This window comes from Phalacrocorax aristotelis, chromosome 1, assembly GCF_949628215.1.
Source record: "Phalacrocorax aristotelis chromosome 1, bGulAri2.1, whole genome shotgun sequence".
NCBI classification, from domain to species: Eukaryota; Metazoa; Chordata; class Aves; order Suliformes; family Phalacrocoracidae; genus Phalacrocorax; species Phalacrocorax aristotelis.
The window spans coordinates 88,400,613-88,423,679 of record NC_134276.1 but is presented as its reverse complement, the minus strand read 5'-3'; the positions used below and the strand labels follow the sequence as shown (position 1 = coordinate 88,423,679).

The window sequence follows — 23,067 nt, the reverse complement described above, 5'->3', positions numbered from 1 at the left end:
AGGACTGAAGCAGAGGGGTGAAGGGATTTAAAGCAGCCCCAGAGCCTGTGAGAGGGCAGCGAAGTGACCTCCTGGTTGCTGGAGTCACAGACCAGCTCTCTATTTTCTTGGCTTAATTGCTTCCCTAAAAAGGCTGCTGCCTGCTTTAATTGTTTAAAGGGTATGTTCAGTTTTGCACTAAAATCATGTGAGGTTTCGATCTTATCATGATAAGATAAGGTTTGGGTATTCAAATAGACGACTCCTGTAAGAGAAGGTAAAGGGAATGACTGACAACAAGGTTTGGTTCCTCTTCTTGCAGTTTTACCTGTCTATGAAAGCAGAAAACAACAGTACACTCTGGCTCTAGTATTTTTTGTTCTTACTGGTTGGAAGGTTGTGTGTGTGCGTGTGTGTGTTTGGTACTTGAGTACAATCTCCCTGAATAAAGTCTCACTTACAGGTTGTGAAGTTCCAGCCTTCTGTGTGGAAGCTAGTGTTTCAGGGGTAATTAATTTTATTCATCCCATTTTAATGCAGTGACACACAAAATGCTAATAATGATTGATCTCCACCTCAGCGAGACTGAATGCTGCACCAGTACGTATGTTGCCCGCTAACTGCCAGAATTAAGACTAATAAAGCACCAAACTGTCTTCCTAAGGGGGCAGACTCCTCTAGCAGCAAAGCTGGGTTAAGAGGTGTTTCCCCCTTTTCAAGCACTGCTTACCCTCCCCTACCAAAGTTTGCTGCTCCCTCATTGCTACTAATTCACCTGTTTCTAGTCTAAAATGGACTAAAGGAATGGTTGGGATTAGAAACATCAGTGACCTTTTTTTCTGTTTGAGGGTTACTTTTTAACCTGAAATCTCTTCCTGACACTGATGGCACAAAAGACCAGCGGAAATGGGAATGAGTTATGGTAGGAGGCCTGGGAGCCTTGTAAATGGGGTAGGCAAAAACCTGAAGTGGAAGCAAGCTCTGATGGAGTTACTGGGGTTAAGCCTGGATTTTGATTTAAGGTTTTTGCTTGTATTGTAATGGCTACATCCTTGTAACGCTATCCATTCAGCTGGACGAATGCTGTCTCAGGTTGATTTAAGCCTAAAATCATCCCACTGAACAGGAGCACTTGTCTGCAAGAGGAATTTAGAGTGCTGTGAAAAAGTGGGTGAATTTACAGAGGACTAGCTATGTTGCACCAGCTTTCTTTGTGGAAATCTGTGAAGGACAGCTTGATTCACATTCAAAGTGGAGTGGAATATCATCCACAGAGACAAACACTGGATGAATTAACACAGAATAGCTAGGATGCTACAAATTCGTATCCCAGCTTGCTGCCAATGCAGGCAAGGTCTCAAGAACTGCACTTGTGCAAAATTAGTACATGGGAGATCAGAATCATTCTGCAGGAATTGCCCTTTCCAAAACGATACCTGTAATAACATATGATATAATGAAGGTGCAATGAATTTTCCTAGCTGACAGTATTAAAAATAACAATGTACACTGCTCAACTCTGGGATTGCTTTCCACAGTAATGTCAACAAAGAGGCTGAGATAATTTCCCCTTGCTGACTTATTTTTTCCAGCTAGATCAGTGAGCTCATCAGCTCCCATCTTCTGAAAAGCCAAGTGAAACTGCTAATCCAGACTCCCTTTGTCACGGGAGTTGCAATCAACCAGTTGTTGACTAAATAGGTGACCTGCCTCATGCGGCCTCTCCCAGCAGGCACAATTTTAACTCGGAACATAGAGCAGGTTCAAAGTGCTACTGAATATGCAGGCAGAGCATGAGAATTTGCATCCAGTTGAAGCAAAAAACCTGGCTTCATACCTGTTCTCCACTAAAATAATAAAATACTAGAGCTAACCCAGATTCTTCAGCATGCAGACAGAATTAGCACCAAGCCTAACTTATATGACAGTTTTCACTGAGTTTATAGCAATTTAGTGGCATGGGTTGAGCTGAACTGTTAAATCTTCGTTAGCATGATGTTGCAACAAAATGTGGGTTACTCTAAACAATGTCCACCTTTGTGGTCCATACACAGTGCTGCAACCCTACAGTTTTGCTGTGCAAATGTCAGACCTCAAAGAGGGTGCATCTTACTGGACCTCCCACCATGTGCAGACATGTCTGTCCCAAACATTTCTGCTGAGTAAAGAAAATGCACTGCAAATTGTATTTGCTTTTCCTACACTTGCATGAGTATTTCTGGGAGCCCAGTTCACAGTGTAGAGTAATACCCTACAGGATACTAACACAGTTTGAGCAAATGGGTTTCCAGGCAGCAGTGTTCATCTCAGGGCAATTGTGGCAAAGGGAGTGAGGGCTGTAGAGAGTTGAGTAGTCTTAAATACATCCTCATTTGCAAAGTGAGTTAAGTCCCAGCCACCCAAGCACAGCCTGACTTCATTTCATACCTCTAAGCACAGGTTCAAAGGGCAAGTAAGCCTGAACGCTACATGCAGGCAGTACACGCTAAGAGTGATATGGGATGGGATGTACTGGTATAAGCATAGGCAGTACATTTTTGAAAGGTTTTCTTTACCTCCTGTCACACAGACCCTACATGTCTGTATTGTAACTGAATTACAGGTATGACAACATACCTCAAAAATATGATGACAATGCTGGCGGGTAGGCTCAGTCTTTGCAATTATTGTTTTAAAGACTACTAAATTCCACACGTGTATCACTAAGGTGTACAGTGCCTGCAGATGTTAACATCCGACTTGGGATCTTCCCAAAGAGAAACATACTGAAATCAGGTATGTCAGTCTGTTAGGCATCTGGAGGCATCTAGGCATGATACCAGCAGATCAGTCTCTGGGATTGCTTTTACATTTGAATATCAGCCACTGACCCTCAATTGCCAGGCTGATCTCTCCAACCTGCTTACAACAGCACTGGCCACCCCAGCCAGAAAGCCCCAGGCATGCCCATGTATTCCTCAACTTAATACCTGGATCAAAAACATGAGTGTCTTGGCGCATTCACACCAGTTCAAAACCTGCCTCAGTCTCCAGAGAGAGAGTTGTGTTTTGTGCTGTATCTGCTTGGCAACAAAATAAGAGAAACTGAAATGTTTAATAATATGCTCCCAGTATCTGCTGTGTTTCACAGCTGTGGGTGGCCGTGCCCACAGAAGCTCACCGCTGAAGAGAAAGTGTCCCTGTACAACACACTGTATTGGTTGGTGCATGCAGAGAAGAAATCTTCAACTGTTGCTCAGTGCTTCATGCTGTGAGACCACAATGTTATTTTTAGTTGTAGATCCTGCAGAAAGACTCTCTGGGCCGTTAAGCCTGCGCTCAAATTGCTTAATGCACAGGCAGGAAAACAGGGTGCGTCTGGAAATCCAGCACAAGGTTTATGCCTCATTTGGGTCTCAAGTAGCGCTGCCAAGCGCAGCATGAAAGGGGGCTAGGTGCCTCGTAAGACTCATATGGATCTGCTGCACCAGAGTCGTTTTGATCCCAGCCTTCCGGCAACGAATGTCTCCTGTAACATCCTGCGTTTTCTATGTTTCTCAACTTAACTTTCGGAAATGCAGCATAGGATTAGCTCTCTGTTCTCCTGTGAAACAGTCTGTTTTGGTCAGGCGTAGCCCTTTCTGAGTTTTACTAAAACGTACACATTTGCAGAAAGAATGCACTGACAAAAAGAAGTCACCCTCGTGCCCTCGGTCTCACCCTAAATGGCCAGGAAACAGTTACCAATGCCTGAGGTACACGATGCATCCCAATTATGAACTCCTCAGTACTATCTTTTATCGTGCCAAACAAGCAACAAGGAGCCGATATTTTAGAAAATGGTACAAATCACAAGCTAATTTTAAGACCATGTTCCACATATGACAATTGAAATGAAAATCAGTCTACATATAAATCCCTAGCTCTGAAAAAATAAACATACACAAGATACATGTAGACATTCCTGCCATTTTCCTACCTATATAAGGGGAAAAGAAAGAGAGAAGGATAGGTCTTTTAAATAAGTAGAATTAAACAATGCCTCAGTATTCATAGCCCTAGTCTTCACCACAATCCCTAATCAGCAATGGCAGTAACACAGCTTGCTGCTTTTCTTTTTCAGAGTATGTGTATTTTAAGGCTATGCATTATAAAAAAAAAAATCTTCTAATTTAATATTGCATTTTCAAATTATTTTTTAAAAATATACCAAATTAAATTCAAATTAATAGCCTCTTATGGTTATATGGGTAATTCATGGTTAATCTTGAATAGTCCCATTGATTTCAATAGAGTAAAAATTACTGGTTTAGGCTTTGGAAAAATGATGGTATTTTTTTGCTTGGATCACCCTTTTTTAGTATTGAACCAATGTAATGTTTGAGATTTTGTTGTTACAGTGATAGCAAGAATGTCAGTAAGCACCTTTTTAAAAAAGAAATACATTTGAGAGAAAACTTGAGTGGCTCTTTTATTTTGAGAAAGATAAGCAAAGCAAGTTATAGTTCAAAATCTACTTTTATATATAAAGTGAATATTTAATTCCACTTAAGAATTGGTAAAGGCTTGTTTTGGCATTTAAATAGCAGGCTGTCAACTCTAAACAAGTGCCTTGCTTTCCTCTGTTTTCATGAGCGACCTGGCAAAAGTTAAAAGTCGTATTTAGTTCAGCACAACAGGAGCTGAGCGTTAGCAAAATCTGGTTTTCGCTGCTGGAATATTTACGTCTGCACAGCGCGCTCATCTACTGACTATCCAGACCTTCTGCAGATCCAAAAAGAAAGCATTTGAGCCAAACCTGCGCTGTACGTGCAAGCCTGCAGTTCTGGGGCAAACAGCAGGGGAGCACCTAACTCCTGCTGGCCGTCAAAGGGTCTCCCTGCCCGGGAGCCCCCCACTCCTCCCAGTAATACTTCTCTGCTGTCCTTAACTTGGAAACATCAGAAACTCCCCCAGGAAGCACCGCACCCTGCCTAAGCTGTTATTTCAAAAGACAGGGAGAAAGGCTTAGCTTTGCGGCATGGAGGATGACAAGAGGAGGAGGGCACAGGGCTGTGGCTGCCTGCCACCGCTGGTGGTGCTGAGTACGGACCCCGGGGTGTGCGAGGGGAGCCGGGAGCACCCTGTGCACCAAGGGAGCCGCAAAGGACGGGAGAGCCCGATGCCAGGATAGTAAAGGAATGACAGATGTGGCTGGCAAGATGAATTTCCCCCATGATGCATGCACCTCAAGCCTCAGTAGTCAAGGATGTGGTTAGATGTAGAGTTAGTATGTTAAGTACACCGGGCTCATCTTGCACATGATGTGCTTAGATTCGTATCAGCAGACAAAACTGCAAACTGATTTTCCCCACAAAGTGAGTGTTTGACAGATTTTATGCACACTGTGTAAAAAAATTACTTAAACATAAATGAAAGCTACCTGCAATCACCTGTGAAAGGTTAATGTTTACTGTATTACAAAAGAGCCAAGTGACATACTGTACATGACAGCTCCTGAAGACAGAATAAGACACAGTGCGTATATCTGGGACAAAATCATGTTTTAAATCTGTTTTAATTTTCTAATGCCACAAGCCAAACTATCATTTGCTTCTAGGAGTGTTGTCCTAGTGGAATACGGGCCAGTGGAATATGGATTGGTTTACCACACTTCAGGTTCCTCCTTTCTGGTGAGAAAGTTGCACCAAAACATCTCAGGCATACCCTTACATTTTCCTGTTTAAGTGATGTTTGTCATTACTCTTACTCATAATATATAGACCAGCTGTACGTGAAACACAATGTTCAAAAAGTTAAAGCACATATGACTTATTATTTTTACTGATTAAAAAAAAGAAAAATAATTACAAGTTTGGACTCAGCTTGGCCTTTCCACCAAGCACCCAGACTTAACTTATTCCAATTTAACTTAGTCCATCTCTGCCAGCATCCTCTGCCAGAATGCAGAGGTCTCATGAGCTGAAAATGGCAGTCCCCCTCCCTTCCACGTGTGCCTCTCAACTCTTGCCTATTTTGGGGATGTCATTTATTAGAAGACCGAAATATGCACCATCTTTCTCACAGAAAGACCTAAAATGAAAAGTCAGGTCAGTTCCTGCTGACCTTCTCCGGGTCTTCATTGACCATCTGAGTCCAGTATGCAAAGCATACCACAAACGTATCCATCTATTTCCTACATCTATATCTAGAGATAGCAAAAGGTTTCTCCTCTCTAACCTCTGAACTTTCAATATATTTTCATGTATGTGGAAGTTTCTCTTGAGGGACTTTGCTACTTGAAGAAAATCAGGATGTCAGAGCCAAACTCCCAGTACCTTTGACTGTTTGGGACTTCTTTGACAAGGCCCTCCATTAAACCATCGCACGCACCGACTTCTCTGCAGTTAAAAGAATGCGGACAGTAAAAGTATAACGTCTTTCTGCTACTCTTTGCATAAATTAATGCTCATTAAATGTACTGCATCCCCTGTAACACACTTTTCATAAGAAACAAGTGTATACTGGAGCACCACCAGTCAAGAGGAAATGCCCGATCTTACTCAATGATTGTACAGCACTTGGTTTCAATATTAAACTGTTCTTTGGAGTGACTTCCTACAGACACAGCTCCTCTTTTGCAAAAAGCATATTTACTGAGTCATCGACACTCTTCTGAAGCCAAGAAGCATGTATCCGTGCAAGGCTTTCACTGGGGTCTGTGATGATGAGGGAGGAACATGGACACATACTGGCTGTGTTGCCATCACGTGTGGCTGGCTGCAAGCTCTACTTGCCAGTTTTGCACAGCATGGGAAAGGGCTGGTACAAGTGTCTAAAATACTCTGCCTCCATTTGTATTTTAAGCCTATTTCCTTCCCTTGCATTAGTGGCTTCTTGGTGTTCCGGTTCCTCAAGGGGCTTGGGGCATCATCCTACAGGAGAACTGGAGGGAGGGAGACCAGCAGGTGGGGGAGGTGGTTAACCACCTTGCCTTTGGGTGGAGAACACTGGCTTTGGTGAGAAGACTCATTGGTACATTGAGTGAGGAGGGTGGCCTGAGGGCCTACTTCTGCTTTTCTCCCTGAGGAACAGAAATGCCAGGTGATGCTTGAGGGACTGCAGGAGATGCATGGCTGCTCAGAGAGCTCAGGAAGAGATTAAGGGACTGAGGAGAGAAGGAAAGTGTTGTGCCTGGGATTCTGCTCAGGGTAGGTAAAACTGGATAATGTTATTTATTAGAAGAAGAATGAAAGGAACAAAACTCAGAATGTTTTAGGACTGTAACTGAGCTGTGCAGGGTTGAATTGGGAAAGCTGAGCAGATGGAGTGACAAAAAACCAACTGTACTTCCAGGGCACTCTTGGCGTCCTCTGGCAGTGTGAAAAAAAGCAAAGGATGAATGGTAGAAGTCACTGGGAAATCTGAAGCAGCTGAGATACAACTGCAGGGTATGGTATGGGCCTGTTTGGGAGCCAAGGAAGTTACTGAAGAATACAGGGAAAAGGGTAGGAGCAATGGGTCCTGCTGTAGCTGAGGAGAGGGGAGGATGGGAGAGAAAAGAAACTAAAAAATGGCAGAGGGGACACACTGGCAGGAGTGAGGAAAACACGACAAAAGATGAAGGAAGCTTAGGGAGACCAAAAGATGCTGAGAGCTGTGCAGGCATCAGGAAGGAGATGCCATGGCCTGGAGCTGGGAGAAGGGTGAGACCTGCTGGAGGAGGCTGCCAGAGATTGCAAATGAGATGGATGAGATGGAAGAAAGGAGCAGGGGGGCAGCAAGCTGAAGCAGGCACTGAGGCAGGACATGCTTCTTCCCGGCACAAGGAGACAGCAGAGGGGCAGCCAGACAGGAAGAGTAAGAAAGATTGGCTCAGGGAATAAAAACAAGAGAGACTCAGTAAGCTTCACATTTTTATTAACTGCCAACAGGAAAATAGTGGAAAAGTACTATACAAAGTCAAACAGTTATGTGTGTGTGTGCTACCTTTGTGTGTGGACGGAAGGGCACCAGGGACACCTGTGCAGGGGATGGTTCTCTCTCTTTGAAACTCTCTATATGTAACCAATGTTGACACTTCAGTTTTATTGAACATAGCAAACACTTGGGCGCTTGATAGGGAGGATAACGAATGCTTTTAGGGTGTACAAATCTGGCAAATGTTGCAATTCCCTACCAGCATGTTCTTCCAGAAAACTGAAGAAGGAGCTGGGCTGGGTGTCTTACTGGAACCAAGGGGCCACGTGTGCTGGCACAGGCTGGCCTGAGCACCCTTGTCCTCTCAGGGCTTTTGCATTGGTTGGTAGCTGCCTGTTGCCTTCATGGTCCCTAACCTTCAGCAATTCTCTCACTTGCCCTCCTGTGCTTTTCACTCCCATCATCAAACACACTGACCTCCCCTCTTCTTACGTTCCCTAACGTTTTCCTTCCAACCTTCTTTCCCAAAGGCCTCTGACCTCAGATCTCATCTTTGCTGCTCCAACATTTTGCATCTATAAAGCCCCTGTACAGATATCTCAGCTCACTCCTCCACCAGCATGGCTCTCCCCGAGGCAAGCCACATGGAAGGTGTGTCCAACAGATTTGTGTTTCTGAGAAGCGACTGGCACTTCTCTGCATCTGTGAGGTGCTCCTGTGAGCCCTGGTACCCCTGGGTACCTCCCCAAAGCATTCTGCACCTCTCCTGCTCCTGTGCCCCCTCCTGCCAGACGCAACCCTGTGCAGTCTCCTTCTCCCCCTGACTTTCTCCCCACCTGTGACTGAACCTCGGGAGGACTCTGCCTGGGTCCTGCCTGACACTTCCAGCTGCTCCTTCCCACTCGTCTCTCCCTGGACCTGGTCTGTTGACCATCTTCCCCTTCTCTCTTCCCAGAAAGGGCGTACCGACAGGACAGAACGTGATGGGAGGATGGACGGAGGCGGTAAGAAGAGGTATTTGCATTTGTCCCTGTTTTGCCAAGTTTCACTCAAGGCTGGCTATAGTTTCCGTTTACAGCAAGCTGCAAGCTCAAGCCGCTCTCATAACTGCTAACTGGTTTTCCCCTGCCAGCATTGGAGGCTAAATATAAGCCCGTGGAGCCGGCCCTGCATCCCTGCCCGTATCTGGCAGCGCCTGGCATTCCAGAGCCGATGCTTTTCACGAACTTGGCAGCTGAATAAAGCTGCCTCTCCCCGAATAAACTGTAGGAGTTTCTAGAGGAATACGAAACAGATTGCTAGTTTTCTCTTCAGTACAAAGGGCAATATTGCAATTTTCTTTTGAGTCCCTAAGTTAAATGCTGTGCTCCACCTCTGGGAAGTAAAAAAAGTCACGCCAAAAACTTGTTCAGCCAGTGCTGCTTGTTGTCCAATGGTTTGTTTGGTAACACTGTGTTTTTTTTGAGGAAACTGGTATATTTAAAGGATTGGCAGTTATTAAACAGCATTTAATGCGTAAGGGAAACTTATGATGAATACATTAGCATCTGTGCCAGACCAAACATCTGTAGTTTTTAATGGAGCAGGCAATAGGAAATAAGAATTTTAGTTCTGCTTTTCAGCTGACACTGTAAATCAGCTATTTTAAATTCAGCCAAATTGAAGAATTTAATTATTTGGTTCTTAGGGTCAAAAATCAATAGCCTTAGCTCAGCAAAGTATTCCACATGAACTAGGCATGTGAGTAATCTTGTCCTTAAATTATTTGTTTACACAAATGCAGATGATAGTTTTAAAAAACCGGGGAGGCATATGCTAATTCAAAATTCGCCCAGACGAATGGTGGGAGCCTGCCAAGTTTCACAGGTTTTAGGCTTCACTCTCACGTTACAAGTACCTGTATAAATCCAGCGCTGAAGAAGAAAAGTCCCCAGTTTGACTTGACAAGATATCCCTAGGGAAGAGAGAAGCTACAGCCAGCCTGCCTTCCTCTGCTAGCTTGCCCCCAGCGCAGCCCTTCTGTGGGGGCTTGGGCCAGCCCCAGGCAAGGCTCCTGCCTTGCTCTCACAGATGGACCTCTGGCGACGAAAGGGGACCCCTGCTCTTTCGGTACCTGCTAGGGAAGGAGGTCCCTGGCAACATCTCTCCTGGCTTTGATTTTGGCCATTCAGTTAGCAGTCAGTGAGAGCTAAAAAGAAACTTGCCATGACATAAAAATCGTCATGGTAGTGACATACTCAGGATATGTAAAGTTACCTGTGACTGAGTAATTCTGACTTGAGTTACTTTTTGTGAGCTGGGTTACAGCAACCTGCCTTAATTAAAGAGTAAAATAAATCAGAATAAACTATCATGAAGGTGGTTAAAACCAAAGCATGAGGTGTTTAAACCGGTATGTCATAATTTACAGGTGGGGTAGGCAAAAGATGTTCCTGCCTACACTTACACAGTCTGAGCTTGAGTGCAACTTGGTAAGCCACTGTAATTCAATAACTTAAAATTGTCCTATTGATGCAAAAGCTAAGGATTCAACACCTACAGAGGCTGGTACCCTTCACTAGAGCTTGTTTGTTCTTGGAAATGGCTGATGCTGAAGGTATGTTACTGCAAACAGGATGAATGAAATCTAGTACTGAAGAACACATGGAACAGATTATTTTGCAGACATATCGCCCAAATAATTAGAACAGGCTTGTGACTGGACAAAGTATTTAAACTACTTAAAAAGTTATTCTTGAAAGTACGAAAAAACAGATAATTGCAAAAATATTGCTGACCAACTTTAGTTAATGCATCTTGGAAGGGCAGTGATGGTATCAAGATGAATGTAATGAACAGGAGAAATGGTGTGAGATAAACAAGCTATAATTCAGCAAGGACAAGGCTAACCTTCTGTGTGTTGGTTGGAATAACTGATTGTGCAAACAGGGTAGAAAGTGACACGAAGGATCTGTGAATTATCATGTGCCACCAACCAAATGCCAACCGTTTCATACTGCTGAGAAAAAAACGAACGTCATATCGGGATGTATGAACAGGAGTGCCATATGCAAGATGTGCGAAATCATCCTCCTACTCTACTTGCTGCTGAAAGCCTCAGCCTGAATCCTGAGCCTGGATTTAGGCACCACACTCCAGAGAAGATGTGGAGCGGCCAAGAGCAAGAAGATTGCGGGAAGTCCGATAAGCATAGTCTGAGGAAACCTGGGATGAAATGGAAGAGGACTGGGCAAGCGAGAGTGGTCCCAAATACGCAAAGAAAAAGAAAAGAAATTGTTTTCCAGATGCAATGAATAAATAAGGAGGACAACTGAGTTACAAAGGGGAATTAAGGTTAGACATGATGCAAATGCTGTAGCGGTAGTGCAGCGAAACACAGGGGGAAGAGGCCCAAGTAGGAGACAAAGTGCAGACCGAGAAGTTTCTGTTAGGAAAGACGTAATCTTGTCCTGTGGCAGAGGGCAGATGATGTCTGGAGAGTGTTCCCCCCGGCTCTGCAATGCTGATGAAAAGTTAAAAATCCTCAGCTGCTATAAACTGGGGAAACTTCATTAATGATTTATACTAGTAAAGGAGCCTTGCCTGAAATGGGTCCAGTGTAATCATTTTTTCTATCTAATTTTTGCTTTTAGCCATGAGATTATGAGTAATAGCTATGGGGCTACACTGTTAGCGAGAAATCCTTTAGCTTTCTAAAGGTCAGTTAATCTATGATCTAATCTGATGGTCACTGAAATTAAGTGGAAGTAGTTTGGCGGGCTATAATGGGAGGGTGGTTTGTGTCTCTAGCTTTGTTACCTTGAATTGAATCATCCTTTATAAGCAAAACAACATATAGGCATGAAATAAATTCTGAAATGCATGCTGAATCTTTCTGTTGTACTGCAGGGGAAAAAAGGAAACCCCGCCTTTCTAGCAGTCTGCTGGTTTAAAACAGTCCTCATTAAAAACTCCAGAATGTCTTTAGTGCCTTCTGTTCACCTGTTGATATTCCTGTCCCTCGGGAGATTTTACGCAGCTGGGGAAGCAGGCAAGATTCACAAGAATTTGGCTGCTCTGTCTTGACTTGTTCGCAGTGAGAGCTGAGCTGCATGTTTGAAACTTACTCCTTTTAAGACTGGAATCCTTCAACTAAGCAAGACCCAAAAAAACAACCAGGAAAAAAAGGAAAAGAAAAGCAGAGTTGGCTATACAGCTCGGCAGTTAAAGGCGCACTAAAATAGAAGTGTGAAACTTTTCAGAGTTATCTGTAAGACTTCAAGTATTTCAAGTCTCAGCATAGTCACTATTAGTGAATTAAAGATCTGAAAGGTTGTCCCTGCAATCAGATGCTTTGATCCCTAAGCAGAGCTAATATTTCATATTTTTGAGTTGCTTTCCTCAGGTACTTTCATTTCTTATGACTGGACTTTAGACCGCTTTTCTACTGCTCTTGCAACACATCTGGAAATCCCCTCCTATGTAATATTATGTGTAATATACACTACTTAGTTTGAGGAATTGAATTTTATAATACACGCACAGGTGTAAAAACCCACAAAAGAACCAAAGACTCAGGTCAGAAAGCTAGCCTTCTTTTGACTGACTTTCTCGTGCTGCATTTCCTCTAGATTATGATACAGTTTAATTTTCATGGATGTCATTTGAAAATGAGAGCTGATGTAAGGTAGCTGAATTCTCTTTGTCACTGAATACATTCTGTACATTAACTGGTAGTGTGATGCACTGAAGCATAGTCTTTAATTAAAATGCAACAATACCACAGCTACAGTACGGGCATGGCATAGGAACCTGGTGCTGGATATAAAAATAGCTATGCTGAAATGTGTCATATCACTATACGATGTGACTAAGTCAGTGGAGACACTCTTACACTTGAAACCTGAAGTATTACTGAGCACTGATTTTCAGCTGGGGAAGCTGTGATCGAATCAATGCATGTATTGTTCTCCACAAATGAATAATGGCGTGAACGAGGACATATTAAACACCTACAGTGCACAAAGCTTTTCACACTGGTTATGAACCAAACACAAACAAAGAAGCTGTGAAGTCTCCAGAGCTCTTGTTTTGTCTCCCGTGAAGTCCTCCTGCCTGTTCGGATACAACACAGGGCATCCCTGCAAAACCCCTGGTGCCAACAGGAGAGGGCACTGATTTCGGGTCGGGAGCAAGCTGACTGCCCTTCTCGCCTCCTCTTTCCTACACTTGAGGAAAACAAAACAAAACGAAACCACCCTGTACGCCACAGTGAGTGAAGGTGGTACGAAAACTGGTGGCATGAAGACACCTCTGCTGGCACCAGAGCCAGGGAACGGCCAATGCTGCTTCCCTCTGTAACCCTCCGCCGCGGGATGTGCTAACTGGACGGGTCCGTCCCTGATTGGGGGAGGCAAAGCTCTCCACCCCAGGGCTGTGAAACCCTCCCTACGCTCAGCCAACATAGGGGCTTCAGGAGAAACGCAACCCAGAACTGACCACCATCCTTATCCCACGGACGGGTGCCCGCCGAGCCGGGACAGCACCGCTCTGCTCTCTGAAGGAGCCAGCATGCTCCAAATGCCCAACGCACGCAGCCCCTTTGATTTGCCAGCACAGCTGATGCTGTCATTGTGGCACGGGACCTCTGCAAAGGGTCCCCTCCAATGCCGGCCACCAAAACCAGAATCAAATGACCACAGAAAAGCAGCAGCCGGGCTCCCACCCTGCCCAAGGCGTGGCATTCGCACATCCTTGTTCTTCACTAGTGCACAGGCACCGCATCCTATGGCAGGGTGCTATGCCACACCGGAGCCCCAGGCATGATTTTAATGTCCCGGCGCAGTACAAACAGTTTAGGAAAAGAGGCTGTGTGGATTTGGCACGGGGCGGCGCTGCAGGGAGGAGGCACCGGGAGCCATGCAGTGATGCTTCTCTGCTTGCTGGGAAATGCGTCAGGGAGGCACAAACACACAAAAGAGAGAGGAGATAGGAGATAGTTACCTAACATGACGAAGGGGATTCCCAGGAAGGTGGAATTGTATTTCCCACCAGTGAGATTGATGATCCCAGCTGCAGTCAGGGTGGCAAGGGTCACGGTCAGCAATCCCAGCAGGCCAAGCCAGGGTTTGCTGCGGACACAATCCTGCATGGAGCAGCAGAGAATGGCCAAGGTGACCACAAGGACCAAGCTTGTGATCAGGTAGCGTTCTGACACCCTGCTCGTCTTCTGGAAATCCTCCTTCAGCGAAGAAGAAGTAAAAGGATACATTTTGACTTTCCTGTTGGATTTCTGGAAAAGTTCAACAGTGTCACAAAAAATGGATTCCCACTTTTCTGCTACCATGTCATTCAAGGAGTTGATTGCCTGCAAGTAGTAGGTGAGCTGAATGGCTTCTGCAGACTTCACCCGGTCTTTGCTGTGCACAGTAACCCCACCAAGCTGATGCCCGTTATACACTTCCCTGCCATCCTTTAAGTGAGTAATCGGATAAGTGATTGCAAAATTAGTTCGATTAGAAGAACGAGCAGCCTTTAATTCCTCCAGTACATGCACTATGTCGTCCACTATGCATGTCTTGTCATTGTTCAGGATACATATATGGGCAAACGTGTAATTGAAACCAGGTCTTTGAACTTGGATCCTGGTCACAGCAGAGTGCAACTACAAGGGAAAGAGAAATCACACACGTTATTCATCAGTTCATCTCGCATAGTAGCAGCCAGAACAACAGTGGCTCCTCACCTCTGTCCCTTTCCTATTTGATCTAAGCAACAACAACAAAAGTTCTGGTGACTGCAGTATTAATAGCACAGTCATTGCAAAAAAAGAAAACATGCATTAAAATAGCAGTATTATTCCTCTATGTCCTTTGCTGGTAACTTGGGTGTGCTGTGACTTGCATCTGTGCCATGTGCACCTGCAGTTTGGCCTCTCTAAACAAGCAAACTCGAAAAGCCTGGACCTCCACTTTCAAGTGATGTGGGCGAACATAAAAGGGAGAGCTACAGCCCGACCGTTTCCGGGGGTGCTGTCTTGCTCGGGGTTGCCAAATTACGTTCTCAACAGATAAACTGCAGGTACAGAAGGCAGAAAAGCAATGTGACCGGGGTGCCACCCACGCAGGATGCACCGACAGCCTGGCAGCTGGCAGCAGCAGGGGACTAGCACTCGCTCTGAGTAAAGGACAGGCCACAGCTGCATGTCCGAAGTGCAGAGATTGTTCGCGTAGCAGAAGTAAGATAGCTGGCATTAATTAATTTGCCCTCTTTTCCCCTCCCTCTTTCCCCTATCAAATCCTCAGCAAGTCTGAGAGCGGGAAGCAATGACAGAGAATGACACTGGTTTTCTCCTTCTCTCTCCGGGAGGTTCTGTTCATCAGGAAAGGCCTTAATTTTAGGGCCTGCAGGTTGTTACCGCTTATTGTTTGGTCTAGCAGCTCTTAGTGCAGCCTCCTTTGTAAGTTGTTTTGCATCCTTCTGAAATTTGCCATGCCTGAGCTCTGACCCAAAGTGCAATCAGTTATTTTTGAGGATCAGAAGGGCAGAAAAATTACTCTCTTTTCATGAAAAGGTATACAAAATTCTTGCTACCTTTTCTAAATCTGTTTTAGTCAACACAGAAGAAGCAAGAAACCCAAAAGATGGTAAGGGAATAGCCCTAATAGGCTGAGGTTACAATGTTTTTCAAAAGGAGAATATCGAGTTTGCTGATGTTGGGAGACTTAGCAAAGTGCAAGCTGTTTTTTTTGCATGTTCTTCTTGCAAAATGTGCAGGCCTCACCCACCACCATCACCAGTTAACTCCTCCTGTGCCGCTGTAGCTGTACAGAGAGTACTAAGACCTTCCGTAAGGATGCTGCTGAGGTCAAAGCGATGTTACGCACTGCCAGACAACTGAGCAGGCTTTACCTGCAGCTGTGATACCCTTCTTTGTGGGTAGCCACGAAGTTCAGGAAGGGAGTAGCTCTGCTCTTTCCAGCTGGCACAGGGGTACCCAAAATCCCAAATTCCGGGGAGCCCTACACACCTCTGCGTACATGATTTAAGCATGGCTCAGTGAGATATGTGATTATGTTGAGGTATCAGTGGGGACGATGCAGTCCCCTCGTGCTGCCTGGTCCCAGCGACCCCGTGGACGTGGCAGCCTGCACAGCCCAGTTGCTTGGGCAGCCATGGCTGCTGCCGTGGTGGGAGCAAATCCCTGGATCCACTCTAAAGCTGCATGGATTTATCCTTTGGTCCCTTTTACACTGAGGGAAACGGTCATAGGAGAACTGCAAAGATGTGGCAACACAACCAGGCCTGACAAAAATACAAGGAGAAGCCCTCCTTCACCTGCAAAGCGGGGAGAGCACAGCTCTTCCAGGGAGCTGAACAGCCAAATTAAAAATCACTATAATTTATTTTCCTTGAAGGGAGAATAGTTATTTTCTGCCTTCCGATTTTGAGCAAGACAATGAAAACTGGCTACAGGGAGATGATTCCTGTTTTTTTTTTTCTGCTTGCATATGCTGTTTCCCACTGCGATCCAAAGAGGGCAGGAGGCTCTTATGCCCAGTAAAGAGGCTGGGATTAGGTGATATTTAATGGAACTAGTTCCTTCTGAAGACAAACACTGATTAAGAAACTAGAAGACAGGGTACACAACAACAGTAGAGCTTATGTACTGGTGAGTAGAGCTTATGCATCTGGTGGCAATGGACAAGAAGTCTAATTATCATAGCTAAAATCCTGCTTCTGTTGAAGTTAGTCATAGTGACTTTTGTGTGGTATTTCAGACCTATTTGCAGGGAAAAAAACCCCATTTATACAATACTATGAATCTGACTGTTTTGTGATTACATTGCATAATCTGTGATGGGTATAAATTTAGTTACACTGCCTCTGTTCCTCAGGATGATATGACATCATATAGGGAAAGATTACAAAATTCCTATTATTCTCAACCTGTTTCTCTAGCAGCTTGGGGGTGTATTTTTCCACACTTGAGTAGTTTTCATTTTTGACAGACGAACAGTTCAATATTGAACTGGTTTTGAATTGAATTTTCAACAATATTGAAAGAGAGGTTTGAGAAATGAACTGAACTAACAAATCTTTTCATAGTACCGTGAGAACACAATACCTGGCCATGGTGAGAAGCCAAAATTCTCCATCGTGGTGGAAGAACAGATAACTGCCTGTGCAACAGATTAGGGGCTTTTACACAACTTTCTTATAAAATGAGACAAATTAAAAGATTTGCAGGAATGTGCCAAAGAAATGAGCCTGTATGGGGAATTCTTCCCATCCTTATAGTTTGCTTCTGCAAAGCTCCACTTTGCAAAAGCTGTTTTGGGGTGTGAATTCAAACGTATGTTGTTACAGTTTGGGGAAAATGCCCTGATTTATTGAGTCAAAGACAGATATCTGATTTTAAATATTTTACAATGGCAGCTACTATATGGTTTTCATTGACAACAGTTGTAAAATCAGATGTCATATAAAGAAGCACATCTGAGGACAACTAGGTGGAATAGAAGGAATTTCCTGCCTGTATTAGATTTACAATACAACTCCTTCAGAGAAGATCCATCAAGTGACACAATACAGAAAAAACTTAACTGTCATGCAACTTTTATCAAACAATGTGTCGCTATTTACCTACCCTGCCTCACTGCCACGTTTGCTTCCTTCTACATCTGAAGCACTCTCTTTTAATATTCAGTTTATAAAACAACCTCATCTGTCACAGCCGTTACTTCATCTTTAGCGAAAGGCTAGAAGCTAAATGTCATACCTAAAATACTCATTTCTTCTTGGAAATGATAATTTCAGGCCCAGGAGCCCGTTCTGTGGCAGTGGCCTGGTGCTTCCTGCAAGGCCATGCTGGGCTGGACCAGGTGTTGTGTGGAGGTGGACGTGCCCATCGCACCTCCCAGCGATGGGGCTTCAGGGAGGAGAGGGGAGCAGGCAGCTGAGCAGCCCCCAGAGCCAGCTGCAAGCTTGTGCAATGTAGAGCAGCTCTGAGACATACTCCAAGCTTTGCCGGTGGCCACGATGTTTGGTCTCACATTGGAGGCAAACAGCGAAAAAGGAGGAAAAACTGCCATTCCCTCCATCCTAGCAAAGTATGCTGAGCACCGCTGCAGCACGCCCAAGGATGCAGCTCCAGGAAGCCTGACTCAGACTTGCATCCTCAAGACAAACACATCACTTCACCTGCACTTTGCTTTTTCAGACCAGATCCTAGAAAAAAACCCTCCGTTGCCTCTGTGCAGGGCAGGGGTGTGCTGCAGCATGGCTGCAGGCTGTCTCTCTCCCTTTGCTTGACCGTGGCAGCCTGTGCCCTGTGGGGCTGCCGCCTCTTCCCTGCCAAGAACTGCAGTCCCACGGCACTCTCCTCTCTGCTGCCATGCTGGGAATTTAACTGTGGCCACGCAAATTTTTCCACTCGCATCCAAAGCCCACACCCATAGCTTCCAGTGACTGGCTTCCACAGAAAACAGAAGGTCCAAGAGGTTACAAGGGCATGTCCTAGGAGTTCAAGGGATTACACAGTCTGCAATTTGGCTTGCCTATGATACACCAGGAGGTCCCCCAGGAAGCTTTGGTTTGTTAACAGGAGATGGTAAAGGCCGTTGTGTGATGGGGACAACATTAGCAATATGCTAATGCATAATGCATATTGCACTCCTCAGTGCAGCAGATTTTAATAGCAAGGAACCATATTCCGAATAAACCTGGCACCTAGTAGTGGAACAAACGACTGACCACCAGATTCTCATTTATCCAGCTTTTTTCTTATCCTTAGCAATCCTATTAGGAGAAAGGGAGATTTAAAGGAATAACAAAAGCTGAATGACTGATTTTTCTTGAAGGGAGACATGCACTGCTTGCTCATCACTCACAGCTTTTTCAGCTAGCTAACAGTGCAAGGAACCAAAAAACAGTTTACTGCCGAGATGCCAGAGCACTGCAGCATGAGAACCGCACAGCATCACCTAAGCTCCCTTGCCACGGTGGCACACTGTCCCTGAAAGCACTCAGGCATGAAATAACAACTTCCACCTCCCCCCATCATTGCTGTTTAAACAGTGACCATCACTTTCAATTCCCCTATCCCTCCTGAATACAGTGTTTATATGTGTCCCGTACCACACCAGAGGTTTCTAGAACAGAGTTTTATCCTCCTCCAGCCTTTAGCCATTTGCATTTGGTAACATCTTGGTCTTTGTCTTTATTTACTCGAAGTCCCATGCTCACTCGGTTATTCATTTTAGACAGAAAGATGGCTTCAACCGGGAGACAAATCCCTTTCTGCAAATACGTCCGGTTGAGGGCTGTACTGGTCTCACACCTCCACACCAAACCACGTTTCAGCCCGTGGCACAGCTGACAGATGAGACGTGGCAAAATCGCACTGCGCTGCTGGCTGGCTTTGCCCGTGGGCCCAGGAGGGGATGCCAGGAGGCAAAACATAAAATCCCTCCACTTATCCTGAGCTAAACCATTTGCTCCAGTGCCTCAGCGAGCCATGGCTGCAAAGATTTCTGCAAGCTGTTTTTGGCTGCCGGTCCTCCCACCTCTGCCATCAGCACAGGAAGGCAGGAGCCAGGAACCAGAGCCCCCCCAGTAGGCTCGGCTTGTCTGTCCTGGGATGGCCAAGCTCCGCACCGGGCTCTGCGAGACAAATCTTCCCTGTATAGAGCTTGGCACAACTTTCAACAGTGGCAGCAAAGCTGGCCCTGAAGGCAAAGGGGTTGTACTTAGAGATGTATATTCAGAACAGAAAGAAAAGCTTGATTTTATTCTTAAATCCATGCAAAAGATGCAGGGAGCTATAAGAAGGGGCAAGGAAAACCTCTAGCCCCTTTGCTTTGCTGGGAAGTCCTTTCTTTAATTTAAAAGTGAGCAGGTATTACCAGAATTTTGTCAATTTAATCAGGTAACAAAAAAGTCTGCAGGCTCCCTGTGAAGCAAACAGATCTCATCCCAGCAGGGAGGGGTTAGAAACTGCTGATTCATTTGCAAAATGGTCCAATCCCTGAAATCCTTTAAGCCCACATTACATAATCTACTACCCCGATCAAAGCTATGGGCAAAGGGTACAAGGCACCAGGGCCCAGCGACGGCCACCGGTGTCCCACATGGGTCTCACCTCGCTGGCGGCACAGCTTTGCTCCCCGGGAAACTCCATGGTGAGAGCAACAGCAACATGCAATGGGACACTTCAGTCTTGCTAAACTCCTACTCCCACCTCATGGAAAGATATCCCAGCTCCTGTGGGAGCTGGACCAGAGTCGCAGCCACCATTTTAATATGAAGGATGTGTACAACTACCTCCTGCTTATCATATATACCGCAAAAATATGTTTGGTTTTGCTGCTGAGCGGTGACATGTGGTATTTTATAGGGGATGTCGCTCATCGTAAGGACTTGACTATGCTTTGTTACTTGACATACAATGAATGGCCAACTAGACAAAACTAGCTAGATATACGGATGTCCTCCTGTACTGCAAATGATCTGGCACAGAGAGAGACATGTTTTACTCACAGGAGTGAGATCTTCGCAATGCCATATTACTTTTGTTGTTGCTGTTGCTATTATTTGACTCCATTTAGTCTTTCAGTCTACGTCTGATAGTTTGAATTAAAAATAAGCTTCACTCTAGTCAGTGTTGCCAAATCTTACAATCTTTTTACTGTCATTTTGACCAAGTCTGTTTTTCCTCTGAGGCCTGGAACCTGAAGTATTGTGATTTTTTTTAAAAAACCTCAGCTTTCATTAAAAAAAAAAAAAAAGAATGTCTGATCTCATGGTTGTGGAGGAAAGCCTAAGAAGGCTCAGAAATAAAGTGAAGAATGAACACATTATGTATTACTGCTTAAAAACTCATCACTGTTTTGGGTTCAAGACTGAAAAACTAGAAAGCAGGATGAAGACAATGATTTTAAACATAGGCTTCATTTTCATGTGAAGCTGGTTTACTCTTCTGGTAATTTTTACAGGTTACTTGTGCCAAGGAAAATGAAGAAGAGAAGCCGCCTTTAATGGATAGCTATAAATTTATCCACTTTTTCTATGATCTCAGTAATCTCATATTTTTGCAGAGTGCTTTTTCTATTCTCTGCAAGAGATGGCCTCAGTCAAAATGTAAAAGGGGTATGAGAGGGAAAAGACTTGCACAGCTCCCAGCTTAATTCCTGAACAAAAACACCGTGGACTCTGCAAACATGGGCAGAATTAAACCACTAAGAGTGTATTTTTATCAGAAGAAGGTGCACAGAGGGAAGGCAAGGAAGCCCCCAAACAAGGCTATGCCCTGCTCTCAGTCTGAGACCATAGGTCCAGGGCAGAGGTTCAAAGGGGGCTGGTGGGCAGCAGCCTCCTGCCCAAGCGAGTCTGGCCAAGGGATGGAGAGCGTGCGCACAGCCGATGGAGGAAGCCAACAGATCCTAACGGCTCAGAATAAACATTAGAAATTGCAGCTGGAGAGCGTGCAGTGAGGATCACTATGGGTAGCTGGGCTCTTTTTCTAGCAGTCCTACAATCAGGTTTCCTGAAAAGATGTGAAGATACTAATTATGCAAGCCATGTATTTTTGCAACTAATTTTTTTAGCCGTCCAAAACAGGGTGAATTATATTTTCTCCAAACAATTTTCATGTAAATAGAATCTAAAAATTGTTAAAACTACAAGTCATCAACTGAGGGACAACTATTAGTGCTCAAAGTGGCAGATGTGTGTGCATTTACATTTCCATCTGTCTTCTTGGTAGCTACAGAAAATTGCTAGATATGATTTTTCTTTTCTGATCTGAAGTGGAGAAGCTTTTCTAATCAAAACCATCTTAATTCTGACAATCGCCCAGATAATTCTGCCTGAATTTGTCCCATTGAGAGAAGCCCACTCCCATTTTTCAGGCTGACTGCTGCCGGAGGACGGAACGCCTGGGCAGCAGCAACCCCTCTGCGCAGCTTGGTGTGTGGCTGAGAATGATTTTTCACGGTGAGGAAAACAAGATGAAAACTTTGCTCCTGCAGCTAACCTTGCATCAGCTCTACCACCAGTGGCCTTCTCCATGTGTCCCAGAGCTCTCCATAACGCCCCCTCCATCCTTACACTGCTTCTCTGGGACACACAGTGCAGGCTCTTGTCATGGGCTCCTCCAGCAGAAGTGTGACCAATGGCCCCTTCCTGGCTGCAGGGAAACCTCAATAGTTGCAAGTTCACATTGTGTTAATAACGACTCGGCTTCTCACTCTCCCTTCCAACAGGAGAGAGGGGGTTCTCCTGCTGTAAAACCCAACTTAAAGGCAGGGCCCAGTCACAGCTTTTGGGAAGGCGCAAACATGGTCGCTGGGGAGCCCCGGCAGCTCTCCTCAAGCCTTGCAGTGCTGCCTGGCGGTGCCGATGGCCTGGCCTTGGTGGCTGTGACACATGGAAGTCCCCGGCCTCTGACGCCTGCCCTGCCTGCTTGCTGTGCTTTCCCAGAGGGTCACCTGGAGGGGTGACACTCCCTGTCACACACGTCCAGCCATGTACTGAGAAAATCCGTTCCCCATGAGCTCTGTTAGACAGGAGGTGAGGTCTGACCTTCCAAGGCAGGAAGGGTGATGCACATGGGGCACGGGGCATTCCTAGCACACGCTGCCTGGCTGGCAGCAGCTTGGGGCGCAGAGCCACAGGGGAGCATCGCACTATGGCGTGAGGCGGGAGGGAGAGCGGAGGGGCCCCATCCGGGCTGGTGCTGCTAAAGCAGGGCAGGGGGGTGGCAGGTACCACGAGATGTGGTCGTCCTCCCAGGCACGGGCAACTTCAGGACTTCTGCTCCAGCTGCTGGCCAGTGCCTGCGGGAGTGCTCAAACCCTCTCGCCTGCAGGAACCACGCCGAGGAGCTGCTGCTGCGGACACTGGGAGCTCAGAGGGGTTTCTGCACACACTTCCACGCCGTCCTTGCAGCATGCTGTTTATCTTCCTTGTTCCTGGCTGTGCCCAGATCTTACCTGCGTATCTTAATTCTCATCTGTTTTCGCATAAGATACATTTTAGCCCTGCAGCATTGTGCTGCTATGACAACAGGCTTGCACTTCTGCTGCTTTCACACCCTTGTTTTTCTTGTATTAGGACTCTTCCCCTGATCTTACAGCCTTGCTCTAAAGACATGACTTCATCCTTTTTTTTTTTTTTTTTTGTTGAGCAGAATCCACTATTTGTTCTGTTGACTGTTTCCATAGAAGTGTT

At 45.4% G+C, this 23,067-nt stretch overlaps 1 protein-coding gene across 1 annotated transcript in view; it reads right to left on the bottom strand.

The window, feature by feature from the left end:
• Positions 1 to 23,067, bottom strand: part of PTCHD1 (patched domain containing 1) — a 40,761-nt gene that overhangs the window by 11,980 nt on the left and 5,714 nt on the right. Inside the window, exon 2 of the mRNA XM_075097017.1 lies at positions 13,840 to 14,500. Coding sequence (XP_074953118.1) covers positions 13,840 to 14,500 — 661 coding nt within the window. The remainder of the gene's footprint in view (positions 1 to 13,839; positions 14,501 to 23,067) is intronic.